Below are 15,841 nucleotides of genomic sequence, written 5' to 3' on the forward strand. Positions count from 1 at the left end.
CCAAAGAGTGGACAACACATTTCAGTAATTAGGAAAATATTAAACTGTAAAAAATATAAGGGGGAATTCAATAATTGCGGGGGTGATATTGGAGGTGTGAGAATGAATGCGTGCAAAAACACTTGTGTGTCACCACTATTCAAATGCCTTCTAAACAATAAAATTCATCATGGACAAATGTCTGTGTAGATGCAATGTGGGCTTCAGACAAACGGGGAATAAACACTTACTAAGAACGAGTAACATAAAGCTATATTGGGGTTTTGTAAAACAGACTACAAAAAATATACATAATTCACAATACCCGATAAGGTACATTCTTACATAAGTAATTGGTTGTACCATTCTTTTCAAAAGAATATTTATATATGACTGAACCCTGCTCAGGTGTGTTACTGTTATACAAAATTGCTATTTAAAAAATAAATAAAATGTCTGGTGATAATTCTTGCAAAGAGCTTGAACCTTCCTCAAAACTGACCTTGTTCCCTAATGATTCAAGGTTTGCATAAATACAGTATTTATACAATGGAAAAATTGAATTCTAAATTGTGCCCTTACTGCCTTGCACATAACCCAAAGTAATTGTTCTAGGACAAACAGAAAGGAGACATTTTCCCACACATTATAGCCAATTGTACTATAAATACAAAAACCATAGGAATCACAAGCCCTTGCTTAGTAACCAATATCACTTCTCTTGGGAATATAATACAGATATACAGTTACTGAATAATGCTTTGGACAGCAAAGTAGAGAACAGGCTTTTAGAAGAAAATGGGATCGGTTTGTAGTCATTAATAGCTGGTGGCAATATGGAGAAGAAGCCAGTGTGAATTTGTAACACACATATAGCATGTAATCCAATAACCAGGTATCACTGATCATGGTTAATTGGCTCGCCCAGTGGTATACTTTTATCTTGTGCCAGGAGGCAGAGCAAAACCCCGAAAACAACCAAACACACACAGGTTTCATTTAACATGTGTGCTTTCGGGAGAACATGTGCTTCTTATCAGGCAATCCGAATTGGATCGCCATATATAAAAACCATCAGTAAAACAGCAAGGTGGAAGGGTGTTTTTTTTGGTACCAATGTTTTATCAGAGGTGATTGGATCCCACCCTAAAAGGTCATTTGTGAGAACATCTGCAATGAGAAATCTATTATACAGTGTTATATGTTATTTTAAGACCGTTTACATGAAATAAACATTGCCAATTTATATAAAAATAATTGATTTTACTATAGACGTACATCAGCAAACTGAATGATAAAATGCCTCCGTTGTGCATCTGAAAACACAGAAAGGACATATTCACCGGGTTTCCCATGGCTCTCTCGCACCAAGAAGTCTCCCTGCTGCTTCAGCAGCTCTTGTGCTTCAACTCTAGGGATTGCACCATGGTACCAGTCTTGTTCCGACAAAGGTTTGTCACTTGTTGAAATCACATCAAACACCTGAATAATACAGAATAAAGCATTAGACCTTAGACAATGCCAAACTTTTGACTTCTTTTTCGAACCATACACTTTATTTACATCTGGTCAGCAAATCTTATACAAGTAATGCTTTGCTTGATAGGGCTCAAGTATACAACACATTTACAACTCTTTCTTCCAAGTAGTTAATTCAATTTTGTCATAATGGTTTCTATGTAGAACATTATTCTCTTTGTGTTCTATAGTAGTATTATATTGTGTATGCACTAGCACTGGCGCCAGAACAATTTGGGCCACATATAAAATAATGGATACTATTCAGAAGAATTACATTTTTTAGAAATGCAACTCAGCTTAAATGCTGAAACTCGTGTCACGAATTTTGGATTTATTATGAAAAAGAAAAAAATGGGGAACAAGATGTATAAATGACAAAGGAACCGACTGAAAGGAGTGTTTGCTTACAATAATCAGCGCCTGTGCTGAAAATTAAGACATTTTATTTTTCTCAGTTGAGGGGTGTAGGGGAGTAAAACTTTATTTGGGTTTTTTTACTTGTACAAACTATAATTACTTGTATTTGCCTATAATGATGCTACATAAAACTGTCTTACAGATCTTGTCGTAACAGATCTTTATGGTTAATGGCAACTATATTTAGATAAAGTAAAAGCCACTGCTTAATATTTTGCCTGGGGAATTTTAAGTGATAAGAACTTGAATTTTGGTAATCTGTAAGTAATACCTTTTGTGTAGGAAGCGTAACTCGACAGTGGGAAGTGAAAAAAAAATATCAATAGAGTGAACTTTAAAAAGACAACAGTAGATATGAGCTGCCGCTGAGCTTACTTGTGGCACTAACACAAATAAAAAAAAATCAGGATCATTCATTTAAAATGTGCTAAAAACTTAAGCTATATTCCCCAACTCATGTTTTAAGTTATTTGAGGGTACTACTTGGAATCTTCTTAAACATGTTTCCATAGGATTGTAGAATATTCAGTTTCTCACAGATCCACCATGTTACTTTGTTGATGCTGACATTTTTTAGAATACCACCATGTCAAAAAATCTTACTGTATAGGTTTTCCCTCCCCCTCCTGTACTTCTCTCCTAGTGTTATTCCCTGTTTTGTCTCCTGTCTGTATGTTATTTTACGATTCATTAATGTATATGTTTCTTTTTGATCTTAGTCACAATTATTTGGGTTATTTGATGATACAAGGTTTATGCCTTATTCTGTTTGTGACTATACTTTTTGAAACTCAATAAAATGTACTTATTAAAAACAAATTACCGTACGATACTGTATATAGCTAAATAGCAGATGATAAAATACAACTTGTGCATGAATATATGAAAACTACTGTTTGTCTATTAAAAAGCAAAATAAAAAATAAAGTAATGCCTCATTTTATTTTGATTGGTTAGACTGATTTGTTTGGATAGTGTTAGATGCTCAATTAGTTCAGTAATACCACTCAGGTGCATGCAAGGGAGGAGTTAATACTAAGTAAAAAAAAAAGACATTGTTTCCCCCAGCTCACTTAATGGTATTAGTAATAGTGGTCGAAGTGGAAATTTTGAAGTGGGGGTATGGAAAAGATAAGAATGATAAGGGGGCGTGGTTACACAAAAAGGGTGTGGTCGCACAAAAGGGGGCATTGGCACACAAAAGGGGGCTTGACCTTGAGTGTACCACACCATATACACCCAGAACGATGCATAATTCACACGGAATTAGCCAAAATTTACATTATGCCACACAGTATGAGCCAAAATTCAGAGACAGAGAGTGACAGCAGGGACATATGGATAGAGAGAGGGACAGCAGAGGGAGAGTGACAGCAGGGACATATGAATAGAGAGAGGGACAGGGACAGCAGAGGTAGAGTGACAGCAGGGACAGAGATGGGGAGAGTGACATCAGGGACAAAGAAACAGGGAGAGTGAGACAGAGATGGGGAGAGTGAGAGAGAGATGGGGAGAGTGAGGGATGGCAGGGACAGGGAGAGTGAGGGATGGCAGGGACAGGGAGAGTGAGGGATGGCAGGGACAGGGAGAGTGAAGGAATGGCAGGGGCAGGGAGAGTGAGGGATGGCAGGGGCAGGGAGAGTTAGGGAAGGCAGGGAAAGTTAGGGAAGGCAGGGACAGGGAGAGTTAGGGAAGGCAGGGAGAGTTAGGGAAGGCAGGGACAGGGAGAGTTAGGGAAGACAGGGAGAGTTAGGGAAGGCAGGGACAGGGAGAGTGAGGGAAGGCAGGGACAGGGAGAGTGACGGATGGCAGGGACAGGGAGAGTGACGGATGGCAGGGACAGGGAGAGTGACGGATGGCAGGGACAGGGAGAGTGACGGATGGCAGGGACAGGGAGAGTGACGGATGGCAGGGACAGGGAGAGTGACGGATGGCAGGGACAGGGAGAGTGAAGGACGGCAAGTACAGGGAGAGTTAGGGAAAACAGGGACAGGGAGAGTTAAGGAGATGGCAGGGACAGGTAGCGTGAGGGACAGCAGGGACAGGGAGTCGAAGGGCCACATGCACTAAGCTTCAAAAGTGATAAAATGGAGAGTGAAATACAACCAACCAATCAGCTCCTGTCTGACATTTTTCAAACACAGTCTGTGACATGACTGGTAGGAGCTGATAGGCTGGCTGTTTATCACTCTCCATTTTATTTATCTTGAAGCTTAGTGCATCTGGCCCAGGGAGAGTTAGGTATGTCAGGGACAGGGAAAGTGGGCTCTTGCTTTCTGTTTGGAAATGTAGCTCTCATAGGTTTCAATGGGGGCTGCTGTGCTGTTGGCTTCTGGAGCTTGGCTCCAATAGAGTAATGCCATTTTCTGATGACAGTGCCCATTAGTAGCTTATAGGCAACCATTTCATCATTTCTTCTGGAGAGAGATGTGTTTGACATACACATTGGCCAATGGCCACGCATGCACAGGTGTGCTGCCAAACCAAACCCAGGGGCAAACGCAGGATTTTCAGAAAGGGGTTTCCAGAGAGGGGCGGAGCAAAGCACAGAGATGGGCACTTAGGTGACCCAATATATGCCGGGACAGTTAAAGTATTATAGATAGACCAAATGTATATAATAATAATAATATACATATATATACATAGTAAGTAACAAGACATTGGTTCCCCCAGCACACTGGATAGTATTAGTAACCAATCGTGAACACTACATGATAATAGAATACAGAGATATTGGTTACATATACCTGCGCAGGTGTATGATATGCCCCCAAGCCACGTCAAGGCTTCTTTGTATATTGGGAGTCCCTAGCGCTATATCTAGGTGCAGGGTGCTGCACCCCAAAAAACATATACAGTATATACATATACACATAACAGCAGTGTAGACACGTGGGCATAGCAATGTATTGGGGCCCCTACCTATCCTCCAGCGGTAGGGGTGGGGGGTGCTATGAGCGGAAGCTTTGATGTCCCGTGGATGGTAGGGGGTATTATATCAACCGCTCAGCATGTAGGGCCTGGATCAGTAATTTTCACTAATTACCCATTAACTGCACAGATGATGGGAGAAGGGGTGGGAGAAGGGGGCATTGGGCTAAATGAAGAGGTCCTGATACATAGCTTGCAGGGTGGTAAAGGATGTGTAAATACGCAGAGGAGGGGTGTATAGTGGAGTCGGCTTATTATTCATAATTTTCTTGTGGGAGGACTGCTTGCTTGACTGCAGATATCTCCAGTTCCCGGAACTAGATTTCTTAGCTTTTAATTGAATAAAAAACTAGAGAATCCCTCCTACCAAATGGTACTGGGGACTAGGGGATCAGAGTTCAGGAGGCAGAGCAATCTGCCAATGAGTGTATAAAACTACATACCTGGTGTGTGGAGCTGGAGCAGTAACCAGCTGCTGGAAGGCTGATATCTCTGGTTCTGGGAACAGTAGATACAAGCTTACAGTGTCCGTCAAAGAGGGAGAGTTCCAGCTTTTGGAATATATCCTCAGAAAAACTCTAAGTCAGATAGAACTTGAAATATCTGCCTGGGAAGAGCAATTAACAGGCTTGGATGGGGACCACTGTTTTGAAGTCAGATATCTCCCGTTTCCCGGGGCCGATTTTTAAAATCCTTGTACCGAAGGAAAGAAGGGACCCTCAGCTTTCAGTCTAGGTCCCTTAGATTCCTGGGGGGGGGGGGGTGTTCTGGGTACTCAGAACCCCCCCCCCCCTCCCTGCGTGTGCTACTGAAACCAGCAAGCAGTGTAAAAGTGGTACACTATGAACCTGCTTCCAGGTGTAGGACAGCAGTCACTTTATGGAGCACAACTTCTTGCAAGAGGAATTTATCAAATTTATGTGAAAATATAAATTTTCACATTGAGAATTTGTTGAAATAGATTTGTTAAAAAAATATTTATCAAATCCACATTAAGGCAGATTATGATAAATATGCCCCTTAATACTGTAGAAGAACATTGCACTTGCCTGCTCTCCTATAGGTCCCCATGCATTACTGTGACTTCTCTGAAGGGAGAAGTTGCAGCCGATCACCCTAGAGCCACCCTGGAGCATGTGCAATGTATCGTATGCGGCCCCATTCCCCACTGCCGGGAGGCTGCCATGTCAGAGGTCGGATGTGAGAGCAGGTCCAATCTCCAACTCTGACAGGCACGGGACAGTGTATTGGATCGGATCAGATGTGAAATACATCAGATTTGGCCACTTTTCACCCAATTTCTTGGCCCGATCCATCAGAATCGGGTGAAAAGTGGCCAAATTGGACAAGTGTATGGCCAGATTTACTTTTATTGAATATAACTGGGCCTCCGTCCAGTTATGCCAATTCTGATTGCAGCCACCAGCCATGGGGTAAGGGGGAAGAGACATACATGCAGGGAGGTGCCACAAGGACATGTTTGTAAAGAGGGCATTGGTAAAGATGGGGAGGGGGCAGAAATACAGATAGGAGGGGGGTAGAGCATATGTGGTTAAAGGGGGCAGAGGTACAGATGGGAAGGGAGCATAAGCACTTGGGGGAAGAGGTAAAGATGGACCAGGTGCAGAGGCACATGAGGATACAGGAGGCAGAGGCACAGATGGAAGATGGGCAAAGGTGCAGATGGGGAGGGGGCATAAGCACATGTGGGGGAGGGGGCTGAAGCAAAATGTAATGGAAAGTGAGGGAGACTTATCAAATAGGGTTTTCTATGCTGTGATATTATCTTGTGTTAAACTATCATTAATAATACCTCAGGCTTGTGCTCCACAGCTAGCTGATGCAGTGCCAGGCCCAGGGCATAGGCTGTGCCACTGCTTTACAGAAGCAATTTGTACTGTAGTGAGGGTCACCAAGCCCTCTCTTTATCTGCCCAGGCTTTATACAGTTGTGTCATCTGTACTACCCCTAATGGTGGCCCCGTCTGTATCTGCCAGCCCCTTCCCATGCTGGAGGCTGGACAGTTAGTGAAGCCCAGTCGCAGCAGTGCACAGAGCTTGCAGCCTGCCTGACACTGACAGCCCAGAGTCAGAGGAACCTTCCTGGCTGGCTGTCAGTCATATTATACAGCACATTGACAGTCCTAGTAAAGAAAAACTGTACTGGGCCGGATGGCACCCTGGCCCAGCCCACCAGTGATGGCAGGAGGACACAGCACCGTCGAGTGGGTAAGGACACGGGCAAAAACAGCTGCGTCGGGTGTGCCGCCGAGTGTGACAGTATAAGTGGGGGGGCCTCCTATGGCGGACAGCTGCCGGGAGTTTAAACGGGGTGTGAGGCGGGCAGGGTGTGTTGCATATTGCCTAGAGCAGCCACTGCAGTGTCCGCTGGATGGTTGTGGGGGTGGCAGCAGGGGGGGGGGGGGGTGAAGAGACAGTTCTGCAGGTTGTGTGATGGGGGGGGGGGGGGTTTGGTGGTGTCACAGACTCACTCCGGGTGTTTGAGCGGGGTGGGAGTCAGGTCCTGCCTCTACTGGAAATAAAAAAATCAATGCTTTAAGAAGTGCCGGTATGTCATACCGTCGTATACCGGCCCACTTTGAGCACTGATTAGTAACCAATCTTGAACACTACATGATAATAGAATTCAGAGATATTGGTTACATATACCTGCGCAGGTGTATGATATGCCCCCAAGCCTGGCTTATTGCTGGTTAATCGTAGACCCAATTTAGGGTAACGGTGGTGTGGGGTGCAGAGCCCCTGGACTGGTTGGCTCTAGTGCGGCACACCCTTACATTCTATTAACACTTTTTATTTTCCTCACTAACACTATTTCTTTAATATTTTAATTACACTTCATTTTTTTACCTCCTTTTTTCCTCTCTCTCTCTCTATACATACTGTAGCTTCGGCTTCCTACCACTAATATTTATTAACACTATAGTTTTTCACTTGTGAGCCGCTCTGGGCTTTCTAGCTTATGCTAGTTTTTTGGGGTGCAGCACCCTGCACCTAGATATAGCGCTAGGGACCCCCAATATACTGAGAAGCCTTGACGTGGCTTGGGGGCATATCATACACCTGCACAGGTGTATGGAACCAATATCTCTGAATTCTATTATCATGTAGTGTTCAAGATTGGTTACTAATACCATTCAGTGAGCTGGGGGAAACAATGTATTTTTTTACTTAGACTGATTTGTTGTCAGGGAATCTGGAGTAATGATCAGATATTTTAACTATGAGCTATACATTTTCCATAAATGTAATTATGTTATGATCCATAATACTGAGGATGGTGAACACAAGCAGGGTCATCTTATGTATCTGTCAGTTATTACAGACATTTTAATCGGATAGACGTATAAACAACATGTATTTAAAATGACAAGTACCATGTGGCTCCTCCCACATGCTTAGAACTAGAGGTTGTTAATGGATGTACTTTTGCCATCAGTGGCCCAGTGCAATAATGAATCAGTCAAACAACCCATGTCTAGCTGCCAGACATTGCTAGTTTAGAGAAGCACCATCCTCCAAACAGGGTGACTTGCTGAAGAGTAAAAGAATAGTGGACATACTAAATATAACAGAAACTTTGCAGTTACTCAATATACGGCCATTGCTTAATATTCATTTCAAATAATAGATTCATTTTCTATTTGCTCCCATAATGAATTTAATAAAAATATATATTTATTTTTTCATTGTGTGGACATGTAGGGTTGTTTGAAAGAGTCATCTTGGCTTCCAATCCTATAGCTATTACCAATTTCAAGTACTTTACAGACAGTAACAGTTTATATCATGTTGTAACTTTTCTTATCAGTTTTCATTTCACTGCTTTACTGCTAATTGCTGACTTCACACAGCGCACCTCTCATTCAGTGCAGCTGAAAAACAGCCCACGGGTTGCATTTCATCTACAAAAGGAGATTCTCTGCCTTTTGAACACACACAATGCGGTGCAAAAGGGCTGGGAGAAGTAAATAAACTGCATAAAACATATAATCTATCCTCTGAGCAATTTCAGTATTATGCAGTTCCGTCTCATGCGGACATGAAATCTTTTTAAGCTTAAGTTTACGTTTATTTGCATAATGAAAGGTCAAATGCACATGGAAACAAGAGGAAATAATATAAAATAATCAACACCTAACAAATACATGAGTGCGTGTATTAAAAGTATAATATACTGATATATTCATATGCTTATTCATATATGACTTATGCAGAGCTATTCCAGCAAAGTACTGTAAAAACAATGCATAGTTACTAAATAATTTACATTTAGAACACAATAGAACACCTTCCAGCTCTTTATAACTTGACCTCGTCACAATCTAACTACATCAGACCGGTTCTTGGAGGAAAGTTATGGTGGCATTAATGCTGCAGTAAAAGTAGCACTTTTAAAGTGATATGCCAACCCCCACCCAACTTTAAAAACAACCTTACAAAAGCAGCACGTACATTTCGCTCAGTCCAGACAAAGTACTGACTAGTGGGACATTCCATTAACACTGTGACTGTTGGGAGGTATAACACAGGGATGGGGCATCAAGAGAAGTCGATGTGGTTTCCACCTTACCAGTTATGGCTTTGTACAGATGTTAATATTCTACTTCCTGGTTTACAGTGGATTCTGATTGGCCAGCCTCTAGTTGAAGTGCCGGCAGCCAACACAGAACATTGATTAACAAACACTGATGTGTATAAGTCGTTTCCCCATGTTTTTTCACAGATTGACTTTTCCAGTAATTGCAGGTGACCATTGCATCGATGTTAGGGCTCCAAAATGTTATCCCTAGTATGACATTTTAAGAATTCCCTTCCAGGCTCATAAATGTGATCTTCACAACTCATGAATGAGTAGAACGTAATTGTTTTGTTTCATGACACAACAGATTTAATCTTATCAAATGAAAATAGCAATAAAACGGATAAGATTAGAAATCATTCATTGTTCGAGGCAGTCATGATAAAGATGGATGAAGAAACAAGTTGTTTTATTCAATCTCTGAGTCCAAAGCCTTTATCAATGACAGACTGTTTTCTTGTATGGTGAATTAAGCATGAGATTCCAGCAGCTATTACAAAGTTGTTCGAATTGCACAGACTAATTCAAAATGGGTTAGGAGATTTGCGGCACTCCTTGGGAGGATATTAAGAGTCTTGCTGCTTTCTGGAACCAGAAATCTGCTGTTCAGGAGTAGAAAATACAGACAACTAGATCTAGTAATCCTGAGACAAACAGGTGCCGGACGGCATTCTGACAGTCAATTCTCCAACATCGGAATTCCGACTGCTCCCTCGTGGGGGTCCACGACCCCCATAGAGGAAAAATAAAAAAAAGGTGGCGAGCGCAGCTCACCACCGTGCCCACAGCGTGGCGAGCACAGCGAGCCCGCAAGGGGCTTCATTGCGCTCCCCCCGCTGTGCAGTCGGGATTCCAACGTCTGAATAATGACTGTCGGTGAATTATACCACACCCGACGAAACTACAGCTCTGGGGAAGGGGGAAGGGGGATTCTTTGGGGAACAAACGCAGATGTGCACTCATATGCCTAGCATCAAAATGCCATTTAGCACATTACAGGTCCAGTGTGACTCTGCTAGCCCTTGGCATCTTTTTGCCAGACAATGGGCCAGATGTGTCAAGCTTCAAATTGTGCTAAAATTGAGAGAGAGAAACAGCCAGCCAATCAACTCCTAACTGTCATGTTACAGGTTGGGTTTGAAAAAATACAGGTAGGAGCTGATTGGCTGCTTGCTTATAACTCTCCACTTTATAACTTTTTGAAGCTTGATACATCTGGTGCAGTGTGTTCTAAGTTGGGTACACACCTAAGGATTTATCTGTCCAATCTGCCTGGTGAGAACAAAAAACATTTGCTCCCAAACACTAGAAAACAGACAATGGTCATTCAAAGAATTTGGTTAAATCCATTTGATTTCACAAAGTTATCAGAAGAATAGTTTTTGGTAGGTTTTCTAGCATCTGAGAGCAAATTTTTTAATACATACATTTCCAGATATTTTTTCTCATCAAAAGCAATTCGATTAGGCGCTGGTCCCCTCTGATGATGAATCTATAGATTTGACCAGACTGTTCCTTTCCTTGTCCTGGCGCGATCATCGAGGCACATACATCTGGCTTCTCTGGCTGCATCAGGGTTGATCTTGTCGGGGAATACCTCCTGAACACTGGCTAATACTCCTGTGGTGTCCCAGTGTACAAAGTGGCTGATTTCCACTATCCTCCCTGCCTTGTAAGGTTAAGCTACCTGGACTTGGTATTGGGAAACTAATATTACGACTGCCGGTATTATTACATATTTGGCGACATGCTAGCCGTCGCCATTTTATATTGAAGCTCCGCTACGGTGGTTATCTTTCTCCTCCGGCACCTTTGAAATCACAGCCAAGTGAGTGTGTTTTACACATTATTATGGAAACCTCCATGCAACGTATGCTGATGGCTATTCATGCTTCTACTACCAGGCTCCTCCGCATGTTTTTTATGGGGATACTGTATCTCTCTCCTTCATTCAGGGGGAATGTGCCGAACCAAATGAGGAGTTTATGCCTAAATGCCCTGCTGTTGTACCATATTAGTGTTCATTCTAGCACCCGCTATCTTTGAAAACCCATGCAGTTCATGTTCCCTGCCTGGGGTGTCGCTTTCTGCTGCTGTGTTTCTAGCACAGGACTGGCTTGCATATCAGTTCTGATATACAGACCACACTGTGCTAGAAGCACTACAGCAGACAGCGACACCCCAGGCAGGGAAGAGGAACTGCATGGGTTTTCAAAGATAGCGGGTGCTAGAATGAACACTACATATACAACTCCTGTGATCTCACATATCTTAGACTTCTACTCTCCAGTGGCTATGCCTGCATTTGATTTTCTCTGGAACCTCCTTTCTGGCTGCTCTAGGAACCCAGTGACACATCCCACAACTTCCTCGTTTCTAATGGGCGCTTTACAATCCTGGGACTCATCACCCGTTTCTCCTGAATATCCTCCTATTTACTTCCAAGATGGTGCTGGAGACATGATTTATACTTTTCTATACCTCTGAGATTCTGAGGACTGGCCAGACTGATGTTTCACACCGCATTGTAACTCAAGATGTCTTTTCGGCTTACCCCCTTTTTTTTTTTCTTTTTCTTATTTTTATTACCCTCTATTTGTTTTTCCTAACGAAGTCTATCTCTATATTTGTATCCTGTTTCTATTTAAGTTAGTTATTGGACTTGTTTTAACTTCTTATATTTATTCTTCTTTATTTACGCTTAGTATTTACATATTCTGCCTATTTTTGCAAATGTAATTCTACACATTCTAAATGGGAGTTTCTCTACATCCGTATATTGTGGGAAGGCTGAGTTCCGTTCTTCAAGGCTTAAGGTCATTAGTTCTTTGTCTCCAATTTTTAGTTTTATTATATACTGTAGTGTTTTTTCTTTTTATATGGCAGGGGGGTATAGATATAGTTGGTAGATAGCATAGTTAGGGGGTAAATATTTAAGGGATCAAGGTACAGGTATACCTAGGTTGGGGGTAGGTAATACAGTGTGGGGGGATATGGGGAAGGTTTGTTTATTTACATATTTATTTTTTATTATTTTTGCCATTTTATGTTTAAGTGGTAATTAGGTATATATCTTTATTGCTATTGGCTACATAATTCTTGGATACATATATAGCAGTGTTCCCTCTAAGCTGTGCGCGCGTGCGCACGCACACAACTCGACGAGCGTGCGCACAGACATTACAAGGGAGCGCACAGACATTACAAGGGAGCGCACAAAGCAGCACTGGTCCCTTTTTGCAGTTGTAGACTCAATTAATGTGTGTTTCACCTATTAACAACATTGTGTGCTGTGTTTTGAATGTTTAAATGTTTAATATCATTTTGAAGTAAAGTTAACACAAATGCTGAACGTCATTTTCCAGTTATATATAAGTGACACACAAAAATTTTAATTTCCTTCCAAAGTTGCACAGCCAAAATCTTTTGCCGCACACAGCCTTCGTAAAATTAGAGGGAACATTGATATATAGTGATATCTTTTAAAGTACATACCAGAGTCTGATTACTCTTTTTTATGAGCAATACTTCACTGTATATTCCTAACTATCCTGTAAGGTCAAACCCAAATGGCGCCTTTGGGTGAGTGCAACAATACATCTCTGTCGTAGGAATGTCTGAATTCTCGAATTTACCACTCAGATATGTGCGATGCTAAATAACGGTTTTCCCTTTTATTTTTCTTACTGTTTGGTGGGTTTTATGTTAACTTGTCTAAATTGCAAAATTCAATAACAATTACTGAATTAAAAAAATAAATAAAAAACATACAGTATTAGGAAGCAGAGGCCCAATGTCTATAGCAGGGGAATCTCAAAGTCGATCCTTAGGACCCCATACAGTTCACGTTTTCCAGGTTGCTCGGCAGGAGCATTTATTACCCAATTACACATTTTAAAAGATCCACAAGTGGAGCTAATTATTTCACTTGTGATTCTGTGAGGAGACCTGCATAACATGCACTGTGTGGGGTCCTGAGTGGACTATAGGGACATTAGTTCCAGCATAAATGACAGTGCCGAATTGCTCAGAGGCATCTGCCAGACCAGTGGGAAGCTCTACCCAAGTTATGTAAATCACTTCATTTTGTCAATATGTGTCTTGTGGTATGAAAACGCGTGGATTTGCATCAGATAAACATCTAAGCCAGGGATGTGAAAGCCGGTGACCTAAGGCCACATTTGGCCATGCAAGCCATCACCGGTGGCTCCCAAATTCTTTTAGCTTTATGACACAAATACTGTACTCCTGACAAATACTGGCCCCTGCTGACCCCAGCTGCTATATCCCATAAAGCTTAACCCATGGCTGAAAATCTTAGCAAATTACAGGGAAAACAACACCCAAAAACTTGATCGTATCCTTTGCAGAAAGGCTGCATGGCACTAGAAGCACTCAAACCAGGAAAAATAAGCAGAAAATAATGCAACTGGCACTTTTGGTTACACTCACACGTGTGAGCACACGCACCATCATTATGCATATTAAATCCAACCAGTACAACAGTTTGTCAGATAAAGACTCTACACAGTATGGTGTTGTGTTGGGTTCAACCTTACACCCAATTTTGATAGCTGGGGACAAATCTAATCACACAAAAGTCACATTGAATGGTCAAAATGATTTGTTATAGCTGCCTCTTCAAATATAGTAGGGACTAAATTACTACGGTACATTAGGTATTACTGATCCACTTTCTGGAGGAAGGTTGACCAGTTTTTTAACAACAAATATCAAAATGTCAATTTAAAAAAAAAAAAAAGATAAAAACATTAACTTACAGAAGAAGATCCCAGCATTGATTTTGGAGATCTTATAATTCCGGCTATTGAATGACGTAAAGTATCCAATTTTGACACCCTTTCTTTTTTATCCTGGAAAATAAAAAATAAAATGTTACAGACACACCAAATAAACCTACTGACATATTTCTGTAGCTAAAAATAAGAAAGCACTCACAAATAAACCCATATAAAATGCTACATTCATGGTAACTTACCTGACAATAGATTATTGTATTTAAGCAAAGTTGACACTCCATAAAGCGGCCATTATTTTGCTTCAAGGAAACCCCAGGCATCAGTATACATTTTATATATATATATATATATATATATATATATATATATATATATATATATATATATATATATATATATATATATATATATATATATTGTCATTCATTCTTAATAAGATTAACTGTAAAATCCATGAGCAGAGCCCAACTACCTCTTGTTCTCAGTACCTAATTCTCTTACATATTAAGTCCATTAAACCTCCTCCTATGGCTCTCTGCCCTCGAACTTAAATCCACTCCTTTCTTGTTTTAATTTCTTCAGACAACCTAGAACAATTATATGCGCCCACGCTAATAGATACAGGTTACAGATATTCAGTACAGTATGTCCATTAAAACCTTTGGATCAGTCACTAAATATTGAGTTATAGTGTTAATTATTACTTAGAGAAAAAAGAAAAGTATACAGCGCTGGGTTTGACTGAATAAAAGGCTAATACAGTTTAATCAATAAAGTACATTTATTATACATCAATAAAAAACATTTAAAATTGTCGACTATAGAGAATTCTCTTATTCGCAAAAAATGGGGGGTATGTAAAAGGTATCTGGAAAGGTAATGCTCCAGTGAGTGGGTTAGAGCAGCAGTTCAAATGCACCAGTAATGATTGAATAGTTACCAAAAATGGAGTTTCCATACATACAGTCTCTATCCTGTGTTTTCTTGGGGAGCAGAATTGGTGGAGTACCGGAGAATTATCCAGCAGATTATGGATCCAGATTAACTCAGAAAGACAGCAGAATTTTTCGGGTTAGATGGTATTGGTGTACCCAAGTGCGTCTTGTATTGAAGAAAACTGAGGCTGTGGAATCCTGTATATCATTTAAGCCGGTCCGGGTGGTTTGGTAACAAGTGCAGATGAGAGGGAGGCAGGTGGTAGCTCAACGCGTTTCGACGTGTTAATACGTCTTCATCAGGAGCAGTAATAATGCTAATTATTACTTGTCTACTGTATTCTATTGCTCTCTTGTACGGTTTTACCCTTTCTACGGTGCTGCAGAACACTTGTGGCAACCTATAAAGTTTAATAAACATAATACTTGCTGCACATTGTAAATTTCTTCGTATAAAAAACTCCTTCACCCTGAAATGGTGCCCAACGTGTTTTGTTTACTTATTATGTTAGAAAAGATAGACATAAGAGTGGTATCTATCTTTTGTGCTGAGCGACGGACTTAAGCACAATCGCGATATACCAGTGATGCACCTGGGCGATGTTGTGCACTGAGCGATCATGCTGAGCGGGCCTTTGCCTGGGATTTTTCCTGGTCTTGTAGTTGTGGACAGTGCTGTCGCTACACGCTTGG

At 41.2% G+C, this 15,841-nt stretch overlaps 1 protein-coding gene across 6 annotated transcripts in view; it reads right to left on the bottom strand.

Moving 5' to 3' along the window:
* The window catches only part of FER (FER tyrosine kinase), a 209,738-nt gene that overhangs the window by 120,998 nt on the left and 72,899 nt on the right, over positions 1-15,841 (bottom strand). For all 6 annotated transcript variants that reach the window (XM_083151694.1, XM_083151692.1, XM_083151688.1 and 3 more), the window contains 2 exons: positions 14,235-14,327; positions 1,258-1,461 (listed from right to left, as the gene is read on the bottom strand). In XM_083151694.1, coding sequence (XP_083007820.1) covers positions 1,258-1,461; positions 14,235-14,327 — 297 coding nt within the window. The remainder of the gene's footprint in view (positions 1-1,257; positions 1,462-14,234; positions 14,328-15,841) is intronic.

The sequence above is a fragment of the Crinia signifera genome, chromosome 1 (genome assembly GCF_055691185.1).
Source record: "Crinia signifera chromosome 1, ASM5569118v1, whole genome shotgun sequence".
In the NCBI taxonomy this organism is placed as follows: Eukaryota; Metazoa; Chordata; class Amphibia; order Anura; family Myobatrachidae; genus Crinia; species Crinia signifera.